General features: G+C 50.4%; 1 protein-coding gene across 1 annotated transcript in view; it reads left to right on the plus strand.

Moving 5' to 3' along the window:
* The first annotated feature begins 5841 nt into the window (after nucleotides 1–5841).
* Nucleotides 5842–21703, plus strand: part of arrb1 (arrestin, beta 1) — a 148012-nt gene continuing 132150 nt past the window's right edge. Inside the window, exon 1 of the mRNA XM_038818753.1 lies at nucleotides 5842–6051. Within this exon, the coding sequence (XP_038674681.1) occupies nucleotides 6032–6051 (20 nt within the window). The 5' untranslated portion in view covers nucleotides 5842–6031. The remainder of the gene's footprint in view (nucleotides 6052–21703) is intronic.

The raw sequence follows: 21703 nt of genomic DNA on the forward strand, positions 1-21703 counted from the left end.
AAGCCCACACCCCCACCCTATCCTAATAACCCAGTAACCCCATCCACCACTAAGGGCAATTTTGGACACTAAGGGCAATTTATCATGGCCAATCCACCTAACCTACACATCTTTGGACTGTGGGAGGAAACTGGAGCACCCGGAGGAAACCCACGCACACACGGGGAGAACGTGCAGACTCCGCACAGACAGTGACCCAAGCCGGAATTGAATCTGGGACCCTGGAGCTGTGAAGCCATTGTGCTATCCACAATGCAACCATGCTAACCTTCAAGGCCGACCTGGCTGCATCGACTACCTCCTCTGTTACAGAAGAACAGAAACTCAGTCTTCTCCACGCACAGCTGAGCCATCGTATTTTTACTCAACTTGATGTAACTGACTCTTATACTGAGGCCCTCGCGATACTCGACCGCCTGTGCGTGTGGCCCGTGAATGAAGTCTACGCGCGGCACATCTCTACAACTCGCCACCAGCGCCCTGCAGAGTTGCTAGAAGACTACTTGTGCGATCTTAAAGCTCTAGCACGAGAATGTAACTTCCAGGCCGTGACAGCCTCCCATTGAGGGAGGTGAGGGAGGGTGAGGGAGGGTGAGGGAGGGTGAGGGAGGGTGAGGGAGGGTGAGGGAGGGTGAGGGAGGGTGAGGGAGGGTGAGGGAGGGTGAGGGAGGGTGAGGGAGGGTGGAATTCGCCGTCCGAGACATGTATGTTGCAGGGGTCCGATCCAATTATGTGCAGCAGCATCTTCTCGAGAAAGGGGCCCAGGACCTGGAGGACACGGTAAAACTAGCGACCTCATTAGAGGTCGCTTTCCAAAGTTTAAATGCGTTCCCGGCCGATCACGCAACCCCATTGTGGACCCCCGACCAGAGACTGCCCCAGGCCTGTGCCACGTGGCCACCCGCCCACCACAGAGGGCTATCGTGCCACTTTTGCGGCCAGCCCCAACACTCCCGGCAGCACTGCCCGGCCCCCAACGCAACCTGCAGCAGCTGCGGGTGGAAAGGACATTTTGCTAAGGTCTGCCTGGCCAAAGCTAAAAATTCTAACTCAAACCCTAACCCGAACACTCGCTCCTCCGACTCACAGGCTCGCAGACCCCGCAATGTGGCAGCGTGTCTGCCGATTCCGCCTCCGCACAACATGTGCGACTCATGGGGGCCGCCATCTTGGCAATCCTCCCCCACGCAGCCGGTCATGTGCGATTTATGGGGGCCGTCATCTTGGGTGCCATCTTCCTCGCCGCCCGCCACGTGCGATCCATGGGGGCGGTAATTTTGGATGCCACCTTTGGCATCACGAACGGGGTTTCGGTGTTCCAACGAGCAATGGACTGAATGGTGGACCAGTACGGGCTGCGGGCCACGTTTCCGTACTTGGATAATGTCACCATCTGCGGCCATGACCAGCAGAACCACGACGTCAACCTCCACCGATTTCTCCAAACCGCCCAAAAACTCAACCTCATCTATAATAAGGAGAAATGCATTTTCCGCACAACCAGGCTAGCCATCCTCGGCTACGTCATGGAAAACGGGGTCCTAGGACCCGACCCTGACCGACCCTGACCTGACCCCTCTTACAACTCCCTCTCCCTCACTGTTCCAGGGCCCTCAAGAAGTACCTCGGATTTTTCTCATACTACGCCCAGTGGGTCCCCCAGTATGCGGACAAAGCCCGCCCACTATTTAAGACCACACTCTTCCCACTGTCAGCTGAGGCCCGCCAGGCCTTCAACTACATCAAGGCGGACATCGCCAAAGCCGCCATGCGGGCGGTAGATGAGTCCGTCCCATTCCAGGTGGAGAGCGACGCCTCAGAAGTCGCTCTCGCTGCCACTCTGAGCCAGGCAGGTAGGCCAGTAGCGTTCTTTTCCTGAACCCTCTCCGCTTCGGAACTTAGACCCTCCTCAGTCGAAAAGGAAGCCCAAGCCATTGTGGAAGCCGTACGGCACTGGAGCCACTACCCCGCTGGTAGGAGGTTTACCCTCATCATTGACCAGAGATTGGTTACCTTTATGTTTGATAACTCGCAGTGGGGCAAAATCAAGATGACAAAATCTTGCGGTGGAGGATCGAACTCTCCACCCATAATTATGATATCGTATACCGTTCTGGGAAGCTCAACGAGCCCCCAGATGCCCTGTCCCGCGGCACATGCGCCAGCGCGCAAGATGACCGACTACAGGCTATCCACAATCACCTCTGCCACCCAGGGGTCACCCGGCATGCCCACTACATAAAGGCCCGCAATCTGCCCTTCTCCACCGAGGAGGTTAAATCCGTCACCAGGAATTTCCCGATCTGCGCGGAGTGTAAACCACACTTCTATAGACCAGACAAGGCCCATCTGGTAAAGACATCCCGGCCCTTTGAACGACTGAGTATTGATTTCAAAGGGCCCCTCCCTTCGAACAACCGTAACATCTACTTTCTCAATATTATAGACGAGTTCTCCCGTTTCCCCTTTGCCATCCCATGCCCTATATGACCACCCCCATGGTTATCAGAGCCCTGCACAGTATCTTCACCTTGTTAGGCTTCCCCAGCTACGTCCACAGTGACAGATGTTCGTCCTTCATGAGTGACGAGCTGCGTCAGTACCTGCTCAGTAAGGGCATCGCCTCGAGCAGGACTACCAGCTATAACCCCAGGGGGAATGGGCAGGTGGAGAGGGAGAACGCGACGGTCTGGAAGACCGTCCTACTGACCCTACGGTCCAGGAATCTCCCGACCTCCCACTGGCAGGTCCTTCCCGATGTGCTCCATGCTATTAGGTCCCTCCTTTGTACAGCCACGAACCAGATTCCTCATGATCGCTTATTTGTCTTCCCTAGGGGCACTACCACGGGGGCCTCGCTTCCATCCTGGTTGAGGACACTGGGCCCTGTCCTCCTTCGGAAGCCCGTCCGGACACATAAGACAGACCCCCTGGTAGAGAGGGTCCTGCTCCTGCACTCAAACCCCCACTACGCGTTTTTCAAACACCCCGATGGCCGACAGGACACCGTTTCCCTCCGGGACCCGGCACCTGCAGGATCTACTACCACTACCACAACCACTACCGCCGATGTACCTCCCACACTACACCCCCTGCATCTATTTACTTCCGCGCCCCCTTCCACCCGTTACACCGGTCCGCAGGAACGAAGCTCTGGAAGAACCACCCCCGGAGTCCACCCTCGGATTCGCACTGAACATCCTTCCACAGCCATCTGAAGCGGCTGCAACACCAGCGCTTCGCCGGTCTCAACGCACGATTCGGGCGCCGGACCGACTGAACTTATAGACCCGTCACCCCCGCCGGACTTGATTATTTTAACAGGGGGTGAATGTGTAACCACTATAAATTCACACTGTACGTTACTGTGTCCCTGTGGGCTCCATCTGTGAGCCGTTGCACGGCTCTGCCCACAGGGGGAGATGAGGAGCATGTACAGGGCTCCGCCCTTGGCTCCGCCCCCAGCAGGAAGTATAAGTGCTGCGGTCCTACAAGGCCGTCCTCAGTTCAGTATAGTCGCAGGCAGGCTCAGTTGTAAGCCGATTAAAGCCACAGTTTACTTCAACTCGTGTCTCTGAATGAATTGATGGTCGCATCACCAGGTCTGTGTAACTACCTAGTGTAACCAACTGTCTATGTCTGTGTACCTGTCTAATGTAACCAACTGTCTATCCATGTCTGTGTATCTGTCTAGTATAACCAACTGTCTATCTTTGTCTGCGTATATCTTTAGTGTACCCAACCGTCTATCCATATCTGTGCATCTGTCTATTGTAACCAACTGTGTACCCATATCTGTTTATCTTTTTAGTGTGACCAACTGTCTATCCAGGTCCGTGTATCTGTCTAATGGAACTAATTGTGTACCCATATCTGTTTATCATTTTAGTGTGACCAACTGTCTATCCATGTCTATGTAACTGTTTAGTGTAACCGACAGTCTATCGATGTCTGTGTATCTGTCTAATGTTACCAGCTGTCTATCCATGTCTCTGTATTTGTTTAGTGTAACCAACTGTCTATCCATGTTTGTGTAACTGCTTAGTGTAACCAACTGTCTATCCATGTCTATGTAACTGTTTAGTGTAACCAACTTCTATCCATGTCTATGTAACTGTTTAGTGTAACCGACAGTCTATCGATGTCTGTGTATCTGTCTAATGTTACCAGCTGTCTATCCATGTCTCTGTATTTCTTTAGTGTAACCAACTGTCTATCCATGTTTGTGTAACTGTTTAGTGTAACCGACTGTCTATCCTTGTCTGTGTATCTGTCTAATGTAACCAACTGTCTATCCATGTCTGTGTATCTGTTTAGTGTAACCGACTGTCTGTCCATGTCTGTGTAACTGTTTAGTGTAACTAACTATCTATACATGTCTGTGTGTCTGTCTAATGTAACAAACTGTCTATCTCTGTCTGCGTCTCTGTTTAGTGTAACCAACTGTCTGACCATGTCTGTGTAACTGTTTAGTGTAACTAACTATCTATCCATGTCTGTGTGTCTGTCTAATGTAACAAACTGTCTATCTCTGTCTGTGTCTCTGTTTAGTGTAACCGACTGTCTATCCATGTCTGTGTGTCTGTCTAATGTAACCAACTGCCTATCTATATCTGTGTAACTGTCTAATGAAAATGAAAATCACTTATTGTCACAAGTAGGCTTCAAATGAAGTAACTGTGAAAAGCCCCTAGTCACCACATTCCTGCACCTTTTCGGGGAGGTTGGTACGGGAATTGAACCGTGCTGCTGGCCTGCCTTGGTTTGCTTTAAAAAACAGCTATTTAGCCCTGTGATAAACCAGTCCTGTCTATCGATGTCTGTGTATCTGTCTAGTGTAACCAACTGTCTGTCCATGTCTGTGCATCTGTTTAGTGTAACCGACTATCTATCCATGTCTGTGTATCTGTCCAATGTAAACAACTGTCAATCGATGTCTGGGTGTCTGTCTAACCAACTGTCTATCAAATGTAAAGTTGCCAGAGAATCAAAGGTAAAGTTGCCACAGTCATAGAGGCCATTTGGCCCATCATGTCTGCACCGGCCCTTGGAAAGAGCACCCCACTAAATCCCATGCCTCCACCCGATCCCCGTAACCCAATAACCCCACCTATTCTTTTGGACATTAAGGGGCAATTTTTGCCTGGCCAATCCACCAAAACTGCACATCTTTGGACAGTGGCCGTAGTCCCAGATGATCATAGGCTGCTTTAGCTGACTGGTGCTGATTTCACCTGAGGGTCACCACACTTCAGGCAAGAGGCAAGAAGGGGGGGGTGGGGGGATTCATGAATAACTTCAGACGGTACAGGATTGAACCCACGCTGCTGGCCTTGCTCAGCTGTCTAGCCAACTGAGCTCAACCGGCCCCCATGGGTCTGTGCATCTGTGCAGAGTAACAAAATCCCTATCCATGTTTGTATATCTGTCTGGTGTAATCAACTCTCTATCCATCCTCTCTCTCTCTTTGTTCTGTCTGTCTGTCCATTCCCACTTGCGTTCTACAATTTCTTTACCCCATCCCGTCTACTGGGTTCCCCCACTGCCTCTGTGATTAAAAGTGCAGATGTTACCCAGACTGAACCCTGTTTTGGCCACGGTGCAACCTATTACCGAGAGGAGGTGGTACAGCTTTAAGCAGAGCTAGGCGTGGGGATGTGTCTGGGTGAGGAGCAGAGAGACTGTGTGTGTGTGTGTGTGTGTCTCCCTGATGTACAATCAGCAATGACGGTGTAACAAGAGCAATAGCAATCTGGACATTATCAGCCTTCAAGGAAAGAAATTGATCTGTTTAATATCAGATGTTGGTGAGAGGGGAGGGAGGGAGGGGTGCATGCTTGTGTTAAAAAAAAGAAGGAATTTGTGCAGAGAGAGGAGTGGACAAGATTAAAACCGACAGCGAGAGTGAGAGAGAGGGGGGTGACAGCAGTAAGGAGGGCTGACTGAATTCAATTTCAGCTGGAGGTTCCGAGGGCTGGGCTCTGATCAGGCATTCCAACAAGCTGCCTGCTACAGGAGAGGCAGAAGGATAATGGGTGACAAAGGCACAAGGTTTGTGAGATTTCCATCTCCTGTTTATTTCCAATGTTTGAATTGCCCAGGGGTGGATTGTAGAGGGGAAATGATACAGTCCAGTGCTGAGCCTGTGCTACAAACTGGGGGGGGGGGGGGGGGGAGGCTGGGGCAGAGACTGGGACTGTCTGTCCCTCGCTGTTATGAATCTGAAGTGTTCTGTCCATTAGCATCGCCGCTATCTGTTCTGACGGGTGCTTTTGAGTTTGATTTTTCCATCTGCCTCCCATTGCAATGATTGCTGCTGTATTAAAGTGGGTCCTCGAGCTGTGGTCAAGGGAATAGCTGGCGCTAGGGTTCAACTTGAAACATTGGATCATTGTAGGGGGTTGGGTTGGGGGGGGGGGGGAGGATAAATTGGGATTTGCCACAGCACTGCTTGAAGGAGACCCCCCCCCCCCTTCCCTCCCGTTTCTAACCCTTCCTCTATTCCTGTGCTTGCTGTTTTAAATGGCTGAGTGGGGTCTGTCTGGATTTGCTTCCCCTCTCTCCCTCTATTTGTACTTCAGTTTTTCCCAATCCCAAAAAATTCCAAATGAGTCAAATCACTTCCTCCCCTTGGGGCTTTCAGAACTTAAAGGGACCATCAGAGGAACAAAAGGAGGCCCTTCAGCCCCTCGAGCCTGGCCTGTCATTCCAGGGGATGGTGGCTGACCTGTATCCTAACTCCATCAATCTGCCTTGCCAACACATCCTTTTGTGCACCTGAGTAATACGAATCGATAGATCCTGGATTTAAGATGATTAACCAAGCTAATACCCCCCCCTCCCCCCCCCGCATGTTGCGGAGGAGCTCCCATATCTCTCACACTCTGTGTGATGGTGTGTGCCTTAGCTTCTCTGCCCAACGGACTGGCTCTGATTTTAAGCTTCACGGCCCTTTGCCCCAGAGTGCCCTCCACCAGCGGAGCAGGTCCTCCCAATCGATTCTGTCCAATCATTTTTTTTGAATCACAATTAAAGCACGGCTTGACGTTGCAGGGAATACAGGCCTGGTCCGGTCAACCTTTCCTTTGTAATCTAACCCTTGGAGCGTTTGATAACATTGTGGGATCGTCCACACTGGGAGAAATGCAGGCGAAATATCTCCTCGTGACCGGGAATGGCATCATTCCGGGTACTGACTGCAGTTCCAGGGACGTACTCCGGAACAAATGTTTCCCCACTGCAATGTTTGAAATGAAGAGGAGATTAACCAGTAACTTCCAAAAGGGGACAGGGTGCATACTTTAAGCAAATAAACCTTTCTGCGGGGTTGTGGGGAGGGTTAGGGCAGTGAGACCGGGAAAGCTGGGAATGTTCTCCTTCCAGCTTTACAGCACAGCCCTTCGGCCCATCGTGTCTGTGATGGCCATCAAGCACCTATCTACTCTCATGCCATTGTCCAGCACCTGGTCCGTAGCCTTGTGTGCCGTGATGTTTCAAATGCTCATCAAAATTATTCTCAAATGTTGTGAGGGTCTCTGCCTCCACCACCCCTTCAGGCAACGAGTTCCAGATTCCCGCAGACCTCGGGTGGAAAAGATTTTCCTTAAATCCCCTCTAAATCTCCTGCCCTTTACCTTAAATCTATGCCCCCTGGTTAAGTCCGTTAAAGGGATAAGTTCCTTCCTATCCACCCCATCTATGCCCCTCATAGTTTTGTACACCTCGATCAGATCAGAGAAGGTTCAGGGGGGATTTAATCCAGGAGTTGAAATTTATTTAATTTTTAAAAAATAAATTTAGAGTACCCAATTCATTTTGTCCAATTAAGGGGCAATTTAGCCTGGCCAATCCACCTCGCCTGCACATCGTTTTGGGTTGTGGGGGCGAAACCCACGCAAACACGGGGAGAATGTACAAACTCCACACGGACAGTGACCAGAGCCAGGATCGAACCTGGGACCTCGGCGCCGTGAGGCAGCAGTGCCAACCACTGTGCCACCGTGCTGCCCCGAGGAGTTGATCTTTATGAGGGATTTTGATGGAGCGAAACTGTTGCCATCGGCAGCAGCAACGCAATGAAGAGATTCAGCAAATGGGCTAAATCGCTGGCTTTGAAAGCAGACCAAGGCAAGCCAGCAGCACGGTTCAATTCCCGTACCAGCCTCCCCGAACAGGCGCCGGAATGTGGCGACTAGGGGCTTTTCACAGTAACTTTATTTGAAGCCTACTTGTGACAATAAGCGATTTTCATTTCATTTCAAAGAACAAGAGGGGGACCGGAGGAGAGTTTGTTTAAGTGGCGAGTTGCTGTGATCTGGAAGGCACTGACCGAAAGGGCGGTGGAAGCAAATTCAATAATAACTTTCAAAAAAGGGAATTGGATAAATACTTGAAAAGAAAAACAAAAGTAGGATTATGGGGAAAGATGAAGGGGGAGTGGAACAAATTAGATAGTTCTTTCAAAGAGTGGCCGCAGTCTCGATGGGCCGAGTGGCCTTCTCACACGATCTATGTCCCACAGAAAGTGTCCTCACTCCAGCTGTTGACGTGCCTCCTTCAGAGAGCTTCCTTTGGTCAGTAATAGCAGAACTGATATTCTTTTATTACAGAGCGCTTGAAGTCAATCTGAGGCGTTAACGGGCTCTGGGGACACATCGGAACATCAGATATGGAGGGGGCCAGTCAGCCCATCAACCCTGTTCTGCCATCCATTTAGATCATAGTTGATCCGTTTCTTAACTCCATCCACTTTCTTTGCCATAAAGGCACCGAACGAGGCCATTCGGTCCAGAAAATCCATGCAATCCAGTCTGTCCCATTCCCCCGCTCTAATCCCGAGAACCTGCAGGCCTTTCCCCCTCAAGAACCCATCCAAATTCGTGTTGAAATAATTATTAGTCTCCACTTCCACCCCCTTTCTTCTCGTGGCAGCGCGTTCCAGCTCATTACCACTCGCTGCGTAAACAAGGTTTTTCCTCATATTCCCACCCCCCTCTCTTGCCCGAAACCTTAAATCTGTCTCGCCCTGTGTTAGGAGAATCCAAGCTGGTTGGCGAAGTACAAAACAAGGACAGATCTTTGCTTTGCTGAGAGAGTTCATTAACTTCAGTTCAGTCTCATTGCTCCCACATACCCAGTGTCCCACCTGTCCCCGATTTCTATGCTCATTTAGGAAAACCAAGTATCAATAAAAATAAGTGGATAAAAGGGGTAACAGACCCTGATTGGGCCACTGGAACAGAAATAAAACTTCAAAGGAAACTCACATAACTGAATTAAAATGGTGTTCCCGGGGCTGATGATGCACGCCAGCCCCAGAGGTGGCCACCGCTCGCGGAAGGCCTCAAACGTACTTGTGGACATACCCCCCCTCCCCCTCTCCAGTGACACACAGCCACTAACATTGCCTTGAAAAGAAGGATTGACAGTCAGGCCAGACGACCCCCTCGAATGCCTACTGCCTGGGCCTGTTAATGGCTGCCTTGGCCAGGGCCCAGGAGCAGGTTTACAAGGAGGGCCTCCTTGCCAAGTGCTTAATTAAACAATGCTCGTCACCTGTGTATCTTAAGGATGGTTATAATTAAAACCCTGGTCCTTGTTCCCAAAGGGCTGCATAGTGCCCTCACATTGCAAAAGTCTATCAAGCTCCGTTTTGACATTTTCAGATGCAATCCAGCCTCAACAGTTTTTGGAGGGAGACACTTCCAGATTTCCACTCCCCTCCGTGTGAGGAAATGATTCCTGACTTCACCCTGGCTCTCGTTAAGGTTGGCTGTCCCCCGGCAAGGTCCTCATCCTGTCAAGGGCCATGTGGGCAATATTTTATGCATTCCAGTTCAGGCGAGCTCGGAGAGTTGGTCATCAAACAGAAATGCTGAGGTGGAGGCAACTACTGATTGGAGCCGATTTTTATTTTCTTTGTTGCATTTACTGAGTAACCAGCTGAGATACTCCCACCCCTGTGTAACCCTGAATCAAAGCCGTCGATTCTTGGCAGAGTGTCATGTGTTGATCAGAATGCACAGAAACCATCTGCTACACATAAAGGAACATCTGTTGAATGAATAGTCCTGCCATAATGGAATGGACTTTTCCAAATAGGCAATGGACCTATTCCCTTTAAACCTTTTTTTAATGACATGAATGTCCTTGTCCTTTCTAGGAATTCCTTACTTTCTCTCTTTCTCTCTTTCTTTCTTTTCTCTCTCTCTCTCTTTCTTTTTCTCCCTTTCTCTCTCTATCTTTCTCGCTCTTTCTCTCTCTTTCTCTGTCTACCAGCGAACCTGGAGTACAGGTCCTACCTTACATCACCTAATACAGGTGTAACAGTGGTTTACCACAATCACCTTCATATGTTTTGGTCCTGTCCAAAGCTAGAGGATTACTGGAAGGAGGTTTTTAGGACAATTTATAAAATGGTTCACGTGAAACTGGATCCGGGTCCCCGGGAGGCCATATTCGGGGTGTCGGACCAGCCAGGGTTGGAAACGAGTGCGGAGGCCGATATCGTAGCCTTCGCCTCGTTGATCGCCCGAAGGCGGATCCTGATAGGTTGGAGAGCAGCCTCTCCACCCTGTGGTCTGGCGTGTCCGGGGGGACCTGTTGGAATTCTTGACTCTTGAGAAAGTTAACTTTGAACTGAGGGGAAGGATGGAGGAGTTCTCCAATTCATGGGCATTATTCATTATGCACTTTCAAGAACTGGATAACATCGAACATTAGTTGGGGAGGATGGGTGGGAGGGTTGGGGGGGGACGGGGGCTGTGTGTATTAAGGGTGACTATGGGTGATCCCTAATTCCTTTTTGTCATTTGTTTGTGTGAACATGCGGGCTAATGTTTGGGGTTTGGTGGGAGGATGGGATCGTTGTTGATATGGGGATTGACATATTCGTTACTGATTATTGGTTATTGTTGGTGGGGGTAAATTTGGGAGAAAATGTGAAAAAGGAGGAGAATTAAAAATATTTTAAAAAAAGACATGTCTCTCTGGGAGACATGTCTCTCTGTCTCCCATCCCCACTCTTAAATCAGTGAATTTAAGGCAAATCGTAGTCCTGGTTAACATTTGCAGGCAGCGTTTAGCTTTAAGGAACATGGTGCCATGGGAAAACTTGAGTTTTGACACATTTTCTTCAAGTTTAATATTATGGTGGTACTATACAAATTACATTACTTAGGATATACAGCACAGAAACAGGCCTTTTGGCCCAACTCGTCCACGCGGCTGTTTAACATGAGCACCCTCCCATCTATTCCTCTCTATTCCCTTCTCCCACATACATTCGTCCAGCTTCCTCTGAAATTATCAGCAGTTAGGGGAGCAGACAGGCGATTCTGCGGCCACAGACGTGACTCCAGGATGGTATATTGCCTCCCTGGGGGCCAGGGTCGGGAATGTGCCTGAACAGTTGCAGGACATCCGAAAGAGGGAGGGTGATAAGACAGAGGTTGGCGGTACACGTTGGCACCAATGATGTAGATTGAATGAAGGATGAGGTCTTGTGAGCATTCAGGGAGCTCGGTAGCAGATGAAAAAGCAGAACCTCAAAGGTTAAAATCCCTGGATTATTCCTGGTGCCACCTGTTAGCGAGGATGGAAATAGGAGAATAGCATGGCTCAGGCGTCCGTGCAGGAGGGAGGCTTTTAGATTCCTGGATCACTGGGAATGTTTCTGGGGGAAGGTGGGACATGTACAAACGGGACAGTGTGCAACTGAACCAAAATGGGACCAACATCAGTCATTGTCACTCTCTGCCTGTCAAGGCCTATCCATCTCTCTGACCAATGTCCTTGTGTTCGTCGCCATGACTACCCCACCACCCAGGGTTTCAATTCCCAATTGTACTGCTATTGGAGCCTGAGTAGTCTTCATTCTAATCTATTCCTTGAATTAATTTATCTTACAGCCTTGAATGTCAGATATCACAGATTAATTAAGTTTCCAAGAACAGTAACCTGTATTTAAATAGTGCCGCTCATGTAGTGAACCATCCCAAGCCACCTCACTGGGGTGTTGTCATCTGTGGAAAGAGAAGTAAGCAGTCTTACAACACCAGGTTAAAGTCCAACAGGTTTGTTTCCAATCACTAGCTTTTGGAGCACAGCTCCTTCCTGCACCTACCCACTTAACCTGGTGTAAGACTTCTTACTGTGCTGGCCCCAGTCTAACAGCAGCCCAGATAAAGAGAGAAGGGGCTGGATTCTCCGATTTCCCGACCACATGCTGACGCCGGCTTGGGAACATTGGTGTTTCACAGCAGACAAAACGGCGCAACAGCTGCATCGATTCTGGGACCGTCGAGGGTCTGGTAGCTGCTCCGGGTAAAGCTCCCGGCTCCCACGCCAGCTGGAGAATGGCCGGGTTCGTGACCGCGCATGCACGTGGCGGTGCCCTGTGGCAGCACGGCGCCGGCCGCGCGAGTACCCGGCCTGCCAAATAACGAACCCCAGTAACCCCCCTGGCCAGCCCCGGGCCAACCCTCCACCAGCCCCCCCAGTCCTTGCCGAAGCCCCCCCTGGCCAGCGGAACGCCCCCCCCCCCTCCCCGCCTCGATTGTGGCAGTGCTGGACACAGTCTGCAGCCGCCACACGGGATGCACGAAAATAAATACCACACGTGTTCCGCGCCATCGGGAACATGGCCCATCGGGGATGGAGCATCGGGGGAGGGCCTCAGGTGACATCCCGAGGCCGTCCCGATGGCGTGCGGCGTAGTCTTCAAGTATGCCGTTCCTGAGGGGGCGCAGCATCGGCGCCGCTCCCGATTTCGGCACAAACGGGGATTCTCTGGCCAATCGCCGAACGCGATTTGGGAGAATCCCGCCCAATAAGTCAGATGACTAAAAGCTTGGTCAAAGAGGTAAGGTGTGTCGTCATGGAGGAAAGTGAGGTGGAGAGACATGGGGAGTGAATTCTGGAGATTAGGGTCCAGACACCAAAAGCGTGTGATATGAGGAGCGGTTGAGGATTCTGTGTCTGTACTCGGAGTTTAGAAGGATGAGGGTGGATCTAGTAAAATTGTGGATGCTCAAGATAGATAGAGATAGAGAAATACAGCACAGAACAGGCCCTTCGGCCCACGATGTTGCGCCGAACTTTTGTCCTAGGTTAATCATAGAATTTTGGACAATTTTTCATGGCCAATCCACCCAATCTGCACATCTTTGGACTGTGGGTGGAAACCGGATCACCCGGAGGAAACCTACGCACACACGTGGAGGATGTGCAGACTCCACACAGACAGTGACCCAAGTCGAAAGCGAACTTGGGATACTGGAGCTGTGAAGCAATTGTGCTATCCACAATGCTACCGTGCTGCCCTTAAAAGATGCCAGAATTGGAGGAGCGCAGAGAGTCGTGGGTACTTGAGGAGGTTATAGAGATAGGGAGGCACACAAGATTGTGGAGGTATCTTTCCTTTACACTTTTCGCAGGGCTTGGGGACCATCCTCTAGGCCAACATTTTTATTGCCTCTCTCTAGTTGCGCTTGAGAAGATGGTGGTGAGTCTCCTTGTTGAACCTCTGAACTCCGCATGGTGTAGGTACACCCACAGTGCTGTTAGGGAGGGAGTTCCAGGATGTTGCCCCAGCGACAGTGAAGGAACGGCCGATATATTTCCACGTTAGGGTGATGAGTGACTTGGAGGGGAACCTCCAGGTGGTGGGGTTCCCAGGTGTCTGCTGCCCTTGTCCTTCTAGACGGAGAGGCCGTGGTTTACTTAGAACAAACTTTAGACATCAGTCAGATTTCAATGTCCTAGTTCCCACTCCCACTTTTTAATAACTTTTCACCTCACACTTCCTACCTGTAGTAATTGAAGCATTACTTCGTTCCCTTGTCAATAATTTAATGCGTTATGTTCCCATTGACTGGTACACCTTCCCATCTCTGTTATATAGTTATTGAATGTTTTATTTTACATTAATGGATGAGTGGAGGCCATTCAGCCCCCAGACCCTGTCCCACCATTCAATGGTTCCCTAATACATTGAATGGTAGAACCCTTAAGAGTATTGACAGTCAGAGAGATCTAGGTATACAGGTCCACAGGTCACTGAAGGGGACAACACAGGTGGAGAAGGTAGCCAAGACGGCATACGGCATGCTTGCCTTCATTGGCCAGGGCATTGAGTATAAGAGCTGGCAAGTCATGTTGCAGCTGTATAGAACCACACTTGGAGTATAGTGTTCAATTCTGGTCGCCACACTACCAGAAGGATGTGGAGGCTTTAGAGAGGGTGCAGAAGAGATTTACCAGGATGTTGCCTGGTATGGAGGGCATTAGCTATGAGGAGAGGTTGTATAAACTTGGTTTGTTTTCACTGGAACGACGGAGGTTGACGGGCGACCTGATAGAGGTCTACAAAATTATGAGGGGCATAGACAGAGTGGATGTGAATCTATGGAATTCCTTGCCCAGCGAAGCAGTTGAGGCTCCTTCATTACATGTTTTTAAGGTAAAGATAGATAGTTTTTTGAAGAATAAAGGGATTAAGGGTGCTGGTGTTCGGGCCGGAAAGTGGAGCTGAGTCCACAAAAGATCAGCCATGATCTCATTGAATGGTGGAGCAGGCTCGAGGGGCCAGATGGCCTACTCCTGCTCCTAGTTCTTATGTTCTTATGTTCTAATTACTAGGGGGCATAGATTTAAGGTGCGAGGGGCAAGGTTTAGAAGAAATGTATGAGGCAAGTTTTTTTACACAGAGGGTAGTGGGTGCCTGGATCTCGCTGCTGGAGGAGGTGGTGGAAGCTGGGATGATAGTGATGTTTAAGGGGCATCTTGACAAATACATGAATAGGATGGGAATAGAGGGATACGGACCCCGGAAATGTAGAAGATTTTAGTTTACATGGGCAGCATGGTCAGCACAGGCTTGGAGGGCCGAAGGGCCTGTTCCTGTGCTGTACTTTTCTTTGTTCTTTGTTTGTTCTAATACGGTTACCTGTCAGAAACCTATCATTATCACTTTTGAAATTTATTGATCCCCAACCTCAGGGCTGGAGACATTTCCATATTTCCACTATTGGCTTAGATTTCCAGAGAGCCATGGAGACCCTCTGGTGAATTGAAAATGGTGGGCAGACCCCAGATCCAGAGGTCCCACCCCCTGTCCAGTATTAAGTTCAAACATATCCCATTTCCACTGCAGCCGGGGTTTTATCGTGCGGTGTGAGAATTGCCAATATTCAGATCAGCCACTATTCTATTGCTCGTGAGGATGGGCCCCATGTCGAAGGAAGGATGTGCTGGCCTTGGAAAGGGTCCAGGGGAGGTTCACAAGAATGATGCCGGGAATGAAGAGCTTGTCGTATGAGGAGCGGTTGAGGACTCTGGGTCTGTACTCGTCGGGATTTTGGAGAGCAGTTCAGAGGTGTCGGTGTGTGCAACTGGAGTCATGCACAGGCTGAGATTGGGTAAAGGCAGCGGATTTACCACATCCAGCTGATTTGGCTAAATCGAGGGAAGAATCTGCAGCCTGATATGGGGCTGAGAACAGAGGCAGAGCAGCGCATAGTGCTGCACTGCCCCTTTCTCGGAGGTAAGTGGCAGATAGTCAATTCAGGTGTTAAAGGCTAATTAAGGTCAATTATCAGAGGCTAACGAGCCCTAACCCTAACTCGAATGCTGTGGGCTTTGGGGGGGAAAAACAATTCCCTGAACGTGGCTGAAGTGTTCAGTTGTTCAACGGTTCTGTGTTTGATCATGTGAGGCAGCACGGTAGCATTGTGGATAGCACAATTGCTTCACAGCTCCAGGGTCCCAGGTTCGATTCCCGGCTTGGGTCACTGTCTGTGCGGAGTCTGCACATCCTCCCAGTGTCTGCGTGGGTTTCCACCGGGTGCTCCGGTTTCCTCCACAGTCCAAAGATGTGCAGGTTAGGTGGGTTGGCCATGATAAATTGCCCACAGTGTCCAAAATTGCCCTTAGTGTTGGGTGGGGTTGCTGGGTTATGGGGATAGGGTGGGGGTATGGGCTTGGGTAGGGTGCTCTCTCCAAGAGCCGGTGCAGACCTGATGGGCCGAATGGCCTCCTTCTGCACTGTAAATTGTATGAAAAATTCTATGAGTCTGGTAACTGATCTATGCTCACTGTGCTTGATTGGTTTACTCAGAGTAAAGTAAAGAGAAACCACAGGATGTACTAGAGCTGAGTTGTAGACACTTTGTGATTGCAGAGCAGAGTTTGGTTAAAGCATTCTGAACAAACCTGTTGTGGACGTTGAATCATCTGTGCATTGCTCTGAGGCAGTTCGTGCGTACAAAATATACAACAGTGGACAAATGAGGGCTCCCCTCTATAATGGTGGCACGGTGGCTGTGACCATGTTTAAATTCAAATTTGTTAAAGCTGCTGAGAGGGGACTTTACTATCGGAGCTCCTCCCCCCCCCCCCCCCCCCCCCCCCTCACTCCTCACATGCCCTCCCTCTTACTGCAATGTCAGGTTACAGCTCCTGTTGGGCTGGGTGCTTTTTCTTGGCCCTCTATTGGCAGATCGGTTTGCTCAGTTGCCTGTATGGCTGGTTTGTGGCGCAGAGTGATGCCAACAACACGGGTTCAATCCCCGCACCAGCTGAGGTTTGTGCAGTGAAGGTCCCGCCTTCTCGACCAAGTGGGCGGCGTGGTACCACAGTGGCTAGCACTGTTGCTTCACAGTTCCAGGGTCCCAGGTTCGATTCCCGGCTTGGGTCACTGTCTGTGCGGAGTCTGCACGTCCTCCCCGTGCCTGCGTGGGTTTCCTCCGGGTGCTCCGGTTTCCTCCCACAGTCCAAAGATGTGCAGGTTAGGTGGATTGGCCATGCTGAATTTCCCTTAGTGTCCAAAAAGGTTTGGTGGGATTACTGGGTTGCGGGGGTAGGGTGGAGGCGTAGGGGTCTCTTTCCAAGGGCCGGTTCAGACTCGATGGGCCGAATGGCCTCCTTCTGCACTGTAAATTCTATGACAACCTTGCCCCTTGCCTGAGGTGTGGTGACCCTCAGGTTAAATCACCACCAGTCAGCCCTCCCCCCTCAAAGGGGAAAGCAGCCGATGGTCCTGTGAGGCTGCGGCGACTGTCAGTGACTGTTCAGTTTCAAGAACTCCAAAATGCACAATCCTGCCCCAGCATTGTCAAAGTAGGTCACCCTTACCCATGATGCCATAGGTTTGGGGACACAGATTATCCCAAATCGATGAGTGTACTTTCGGATTCCCACTGCAGGGGTCCAGTGGAACGTTCAATACAATTCAACGGTTCAAATCCCTGGGCTAATTTGGATATATGTATTTCGAGGTTGCCTTTGCTTACCTCCAAGATCAGAGGCTTGCGAGAGGGACCAAGCCACAGAATTGAAACCTCCGAGCGACGCTGCGTTGGATTGATTCGGCTAAGGGTGCACGTTTGACTGATGTTGTTTTGAGATGTTGGTTTTTAAACGTGCGGATGCCCTGCGCAATTGTTTCTGCGACATTTCAGAAAGTTAAGTTGTTCAATCAGATGTAATTGGTTGGTGACCTGGGAAGGTTCGGTCAGAGGAGAGCGTCTCCTGGTGAGAAATGACAGAACAGAATTGCTGTTTACACAGAATATTAATCTAATAAAGTAGCAATTTATTACCGAGAGTGTGAACGTTTGTTGTTTTCCTGTTAAAATGCTTCCATTCCTGCTGAAAATCTGTTAAGTTACTGTTAATTATTTGAATGTTTATTTATTGTTCATGAAATTCACTTAGCACAGTGTATATTTCCAAATACATTCATAGGATGTCGATGTAGTGAGCAAAGCCGGCATTGCTCTTTTCGTTCTGGGGACCGTTGGCTAGGCCAGCATTTGTTGTCCATCTCTAATTGCCCCTTGAGAAGGTGGTGGTGAGCTGCTGCCTTGAACCGCTGCAGTCCCCGAGGTGTAGGTACATCCAAAGTGCTGTTAGGGAGGGAGTTCCAGGATGTTGCCCCAGCGAAGGAACGGCCGATATATTTCCAAGTCAGGGAGGTGAGTGACTTGGAGGGGAACCTCCAGGTGGTGGGTTTCCAGGTATCTGCTGCCCTTGTCCTTCTAGATCGACAGAGGTTGCGTGTTTGGAAGAGGCTGCTGATGGAGATTTGGTGAGTTGCTGCAGTAAATCTTGTAGTTGGTTGATGAGTTTTTTGCACCCTATCTAAGTGTCCCTGAGAAGGTGGAGGTGAGCCACCTTCTTGAATACAGTTTTTTAGGCCATGTTAGAGGGCAGTTAGCAGTCAAAGATGTCAAAAACCAAGACCAACCTTGATGAAAAGAATCTGGGAAATTCCTTTTTGGACTGTAGTGTTCAATTTTACAGTGTTCGATTTTGCGAGTCTGATAACTGATGTATGCTCACTGAGCTTGATTGGTTAAGCCTGGGTGTGGACTCAGAGCAAAGTAAACAGAGATTGCAGAAGCTACTAGAAGCTGAGCTTTACTCATGTGTGCAGACAATTGTGGCTGCAGAGATAGTTTAAAACTCTTGGAAATAAACCTGGTGCTCAGTTAGAAACAAGTGTCATCCCTCCGAGATATGTAAAATATAAAACAAGCTGGCGAATATACAACATCGATGGGATGGAAGCTAGGCCAGGTGGTCAGTGGGACTCCGCTAATTCTAGGTGGTACTTAGCCTCATGTATGAGGTGATCTCAGGTTCCGACGGAATCATGACGATTAATTCCCTCCGAAGATGTCAATGAATGGTTGCCACCTCCGGGCGAACCCTGACACTGACCCTCTCAAGGCAAACTTGATCTTTTCCAGGCCGAGAAAGCTCGCCATGTCGGTGTGGTAGTCGGTATTAGGGGTCTTACGGTACCCAGGTTGGAGGTACCTGATGCTGTAAGATCATTGGTGAAGCCTGCCTGCTGGTTCCGCCCAGTAAGGCGGAGTATAAGAATCTGTGTTTCCCTAGCTGCTACATTTCTGTACCTGCGCTGCTGGGGTAAACAGCTAGTTCAATTGCCTTCAATTCTATTACAATCTCGCTTCGGGAGTTATTGATCGTGCATCAATTTATTGAACTAGATGCCCCCCCCCCCCCCCAGCAGCGTAGGTACAGAAAATGCAGCAACTAGGAAAGCACAGACCTTACAGCATCAGGTACCTCCAACCTGGGTACCGTAATACCCCTAATACTGACTACCACAGTCGGTTAACCAGGCCTCTGATTTCAGAGGCCTAGACTCCCTCCAAACCAGTAGTATCCGTCGCCGGGCTACCAAGGAGGAAAAGGCCAGAACATCTGCCTCGCCCTCCTCTTGAACATCCGGGTCCTCCAACACCCCAAAGATCGCTACCCCCGGACTCATTTCCAGACTTGTCTTCAATACCCTGGACATGACATCCGCGCACCCCTGCCAATCTCCCCTAATTTGTGGGCATGCCCAGAACATAGGGACATGGTTCGCTGGTCCACCCACACACCTGACACACTTGTCTTCCACCCCCAAAAATTTACTCATCCGGGTCGCTGCCATGTGTGCCCGGTGCACCACCTTAACTGGATCAAGCTGAGCCTTGCGCCTGTAGCGGTCGCGTTGACCCTGCTCAGCGCCTCCGCCCATAGGCCGTCCTCCATCTCACCCCCCAGTTCCTCCTCCCACTTACGCTCCAGCTCCTCTGTATGCGTCTCCTCCGCCCCCATTAATTCTTTGTAGATGTCTGAGACGCTCCCCTCCCCCACCCACCCCCCAGACACTACCCTATCTTGAATCCCTCTTCGTGGCAGGAGTGGGAAAGAAAGTCCCGCACCTGTAGATATCTGAAATCATTCCCTGCTGTCAGCCCGAACGTCACCTCCAGTGACCTTAAGCTAGGAAAGCTCCCTTCCAGAAACAGGTCCCCCATCTTCTCAATCCCTGCCCTTTGCCAGACCCAAAATCACCCATCTGAGCTCCCCGGAGTGAACAGATGATTGTTGCATATTGGGGACCAAACCGACACCCTCACTGCACCAACACATCTCCTCCATTGCCCCCAGATCCTCAGGGACGCCATCACCACGGGGCTGGTGGAATATCTCGCCGGCGGGAAAGGCAATGGTGCCGTTATCAGCGTCCCTAGGCTGGTGCCCCTGTATGAAGCCGCTTCCACCCGCTCCCAAGCCGCCCCCGTGCCCACCACCCACTTCCTGATCATCGCAATATTGGCCACCCAATAATAATTACTAAAGTTTGGCAGGGCAAGCCCCCCTCTCCCCCCCGATTCCTCTCGAGCATCACCTTCTTCACCCGTGGGGACTTACCCGCCCAAACAAAGTTCAAAATGATTTTGTTGATCCTCTTAAGAAAATCGAGAAGGCATTGGAACACAAATAAAAATCTCGGCAATATCGTCATCTTAACTGTCTGCACCCTCCCCACCAGTGATAGCGGGAGCGCATCCCATCTCCGAAACTCGGCTCAACCAGCCGGGACAAGCTCAACTTGTGTAACCGGCCCCAATCGCGCGCCCCTTGTATCCCCAGATACCTGAAGTTGTCCCTCACTAACCTGAACGGTAGCTCCCCCAGCCGACCCTCCTGGCCTCTTGCTTGGACTACATACATCTCACTCTTCGTCATATTCAGTTTGTATCCCGAAAACCGGCAAAATTCCCCCAGAATCATCATAATCTCCCTTATCCCTGCCCCTGTGTCCGCCACATATAGGAGTAAATCATCCGCATACAGCGATACCCTATGCCCCCCCCCCCCCCCCCACCCCCGAACCAGCCCTTTCCAGCCCCTAGAAGCTCTCAGAGAAATTGCCAGCGGCTCTATGGCCAGCGCAAACAGCAGCGGGGAGAGGGGACATCCCTGTCTTGTCCCCCGGTACAGCCTAAAATAGTCCAAGGTCATCTTATTTGTCTTTACACTCGCCTCCCAGGCCTGGTACAGCAGCCTGACCCAGTCGACAAAGCCCCCACCAAACCCAAACCGTCCCAACACCTCTCATAAATAGTCCCACTCTACCCGGTCAAATGTCTTCTCTGCATCCATGGCCACGACTACCTCCCTACCCTCCGGGGGCATCATAATCACGTTAAGCCACCTTCTAATATTGGCCACCAACTGCCTACCCTTGACAAATCCGGTTTGGTTGTCCATGATCACCTCCAGCACACAATCTTCAATCCTGGAGGCCAGCACTTTGACCAGCAGTCCACATTGAACAGCGAGATCAGAGCCATTCCCTTATCATTGTGTCAAGTGATCGGGAGGATGTTCGAAGGTGAAATAGGTGGACTTTGAGCATTTCTCATCAAACAACAGCTAAATTTGACAATGGAGGGATCTTCTAAAATGCATTGGTGATCTGATGAAAAAAGCAAAATCTATACCTCAATGCAGAGCCCAGTCATTTCTGCAAGATAATTTGTGTAGAATCGCATTCACAAAATGAAGTAGCGAGGTTGTGCATTTATACAAAGAACAAAGAACAATACAGCACAGGAACAGGCCCTTCGGCCCTTCCAAGCAGCACGGCAGCACGGTAGCATAGTGGTTAGCACAATTGCTTCACAGCTCCGGGGTCCCAGGTTCGATTCCCGGCTTGGGTCACTGTCTGTGCGGAGTCTGCACGTTCTCCCCGTGTGTCCATGGGCTTCCTCCGGGTACTCCGGTTTCCTCCCACAGTCCAACGATGTGCAGGTTAGGTGGATTGGCCACGCTAAATTGCCCTTAGTGTCCAAAATTGACCTGAGCGTTGGGTGGGGTTACTGGGTTATGGGGA

Source organism: Scyliorhinus canicula, chromosome 14 (genome assembly GCF_902713615.1).
Source record: "Scyliorhinus canicula chromosome 14, sScyCan1.1, whole genome shotgun sequence".
NCBI lineage: Eukaryota > Metazoa > Chordata > Chondrichthyes > Carcharhiniformes > Scyliorhinidae > Scyliorhinus > Scyliorhinus canicula.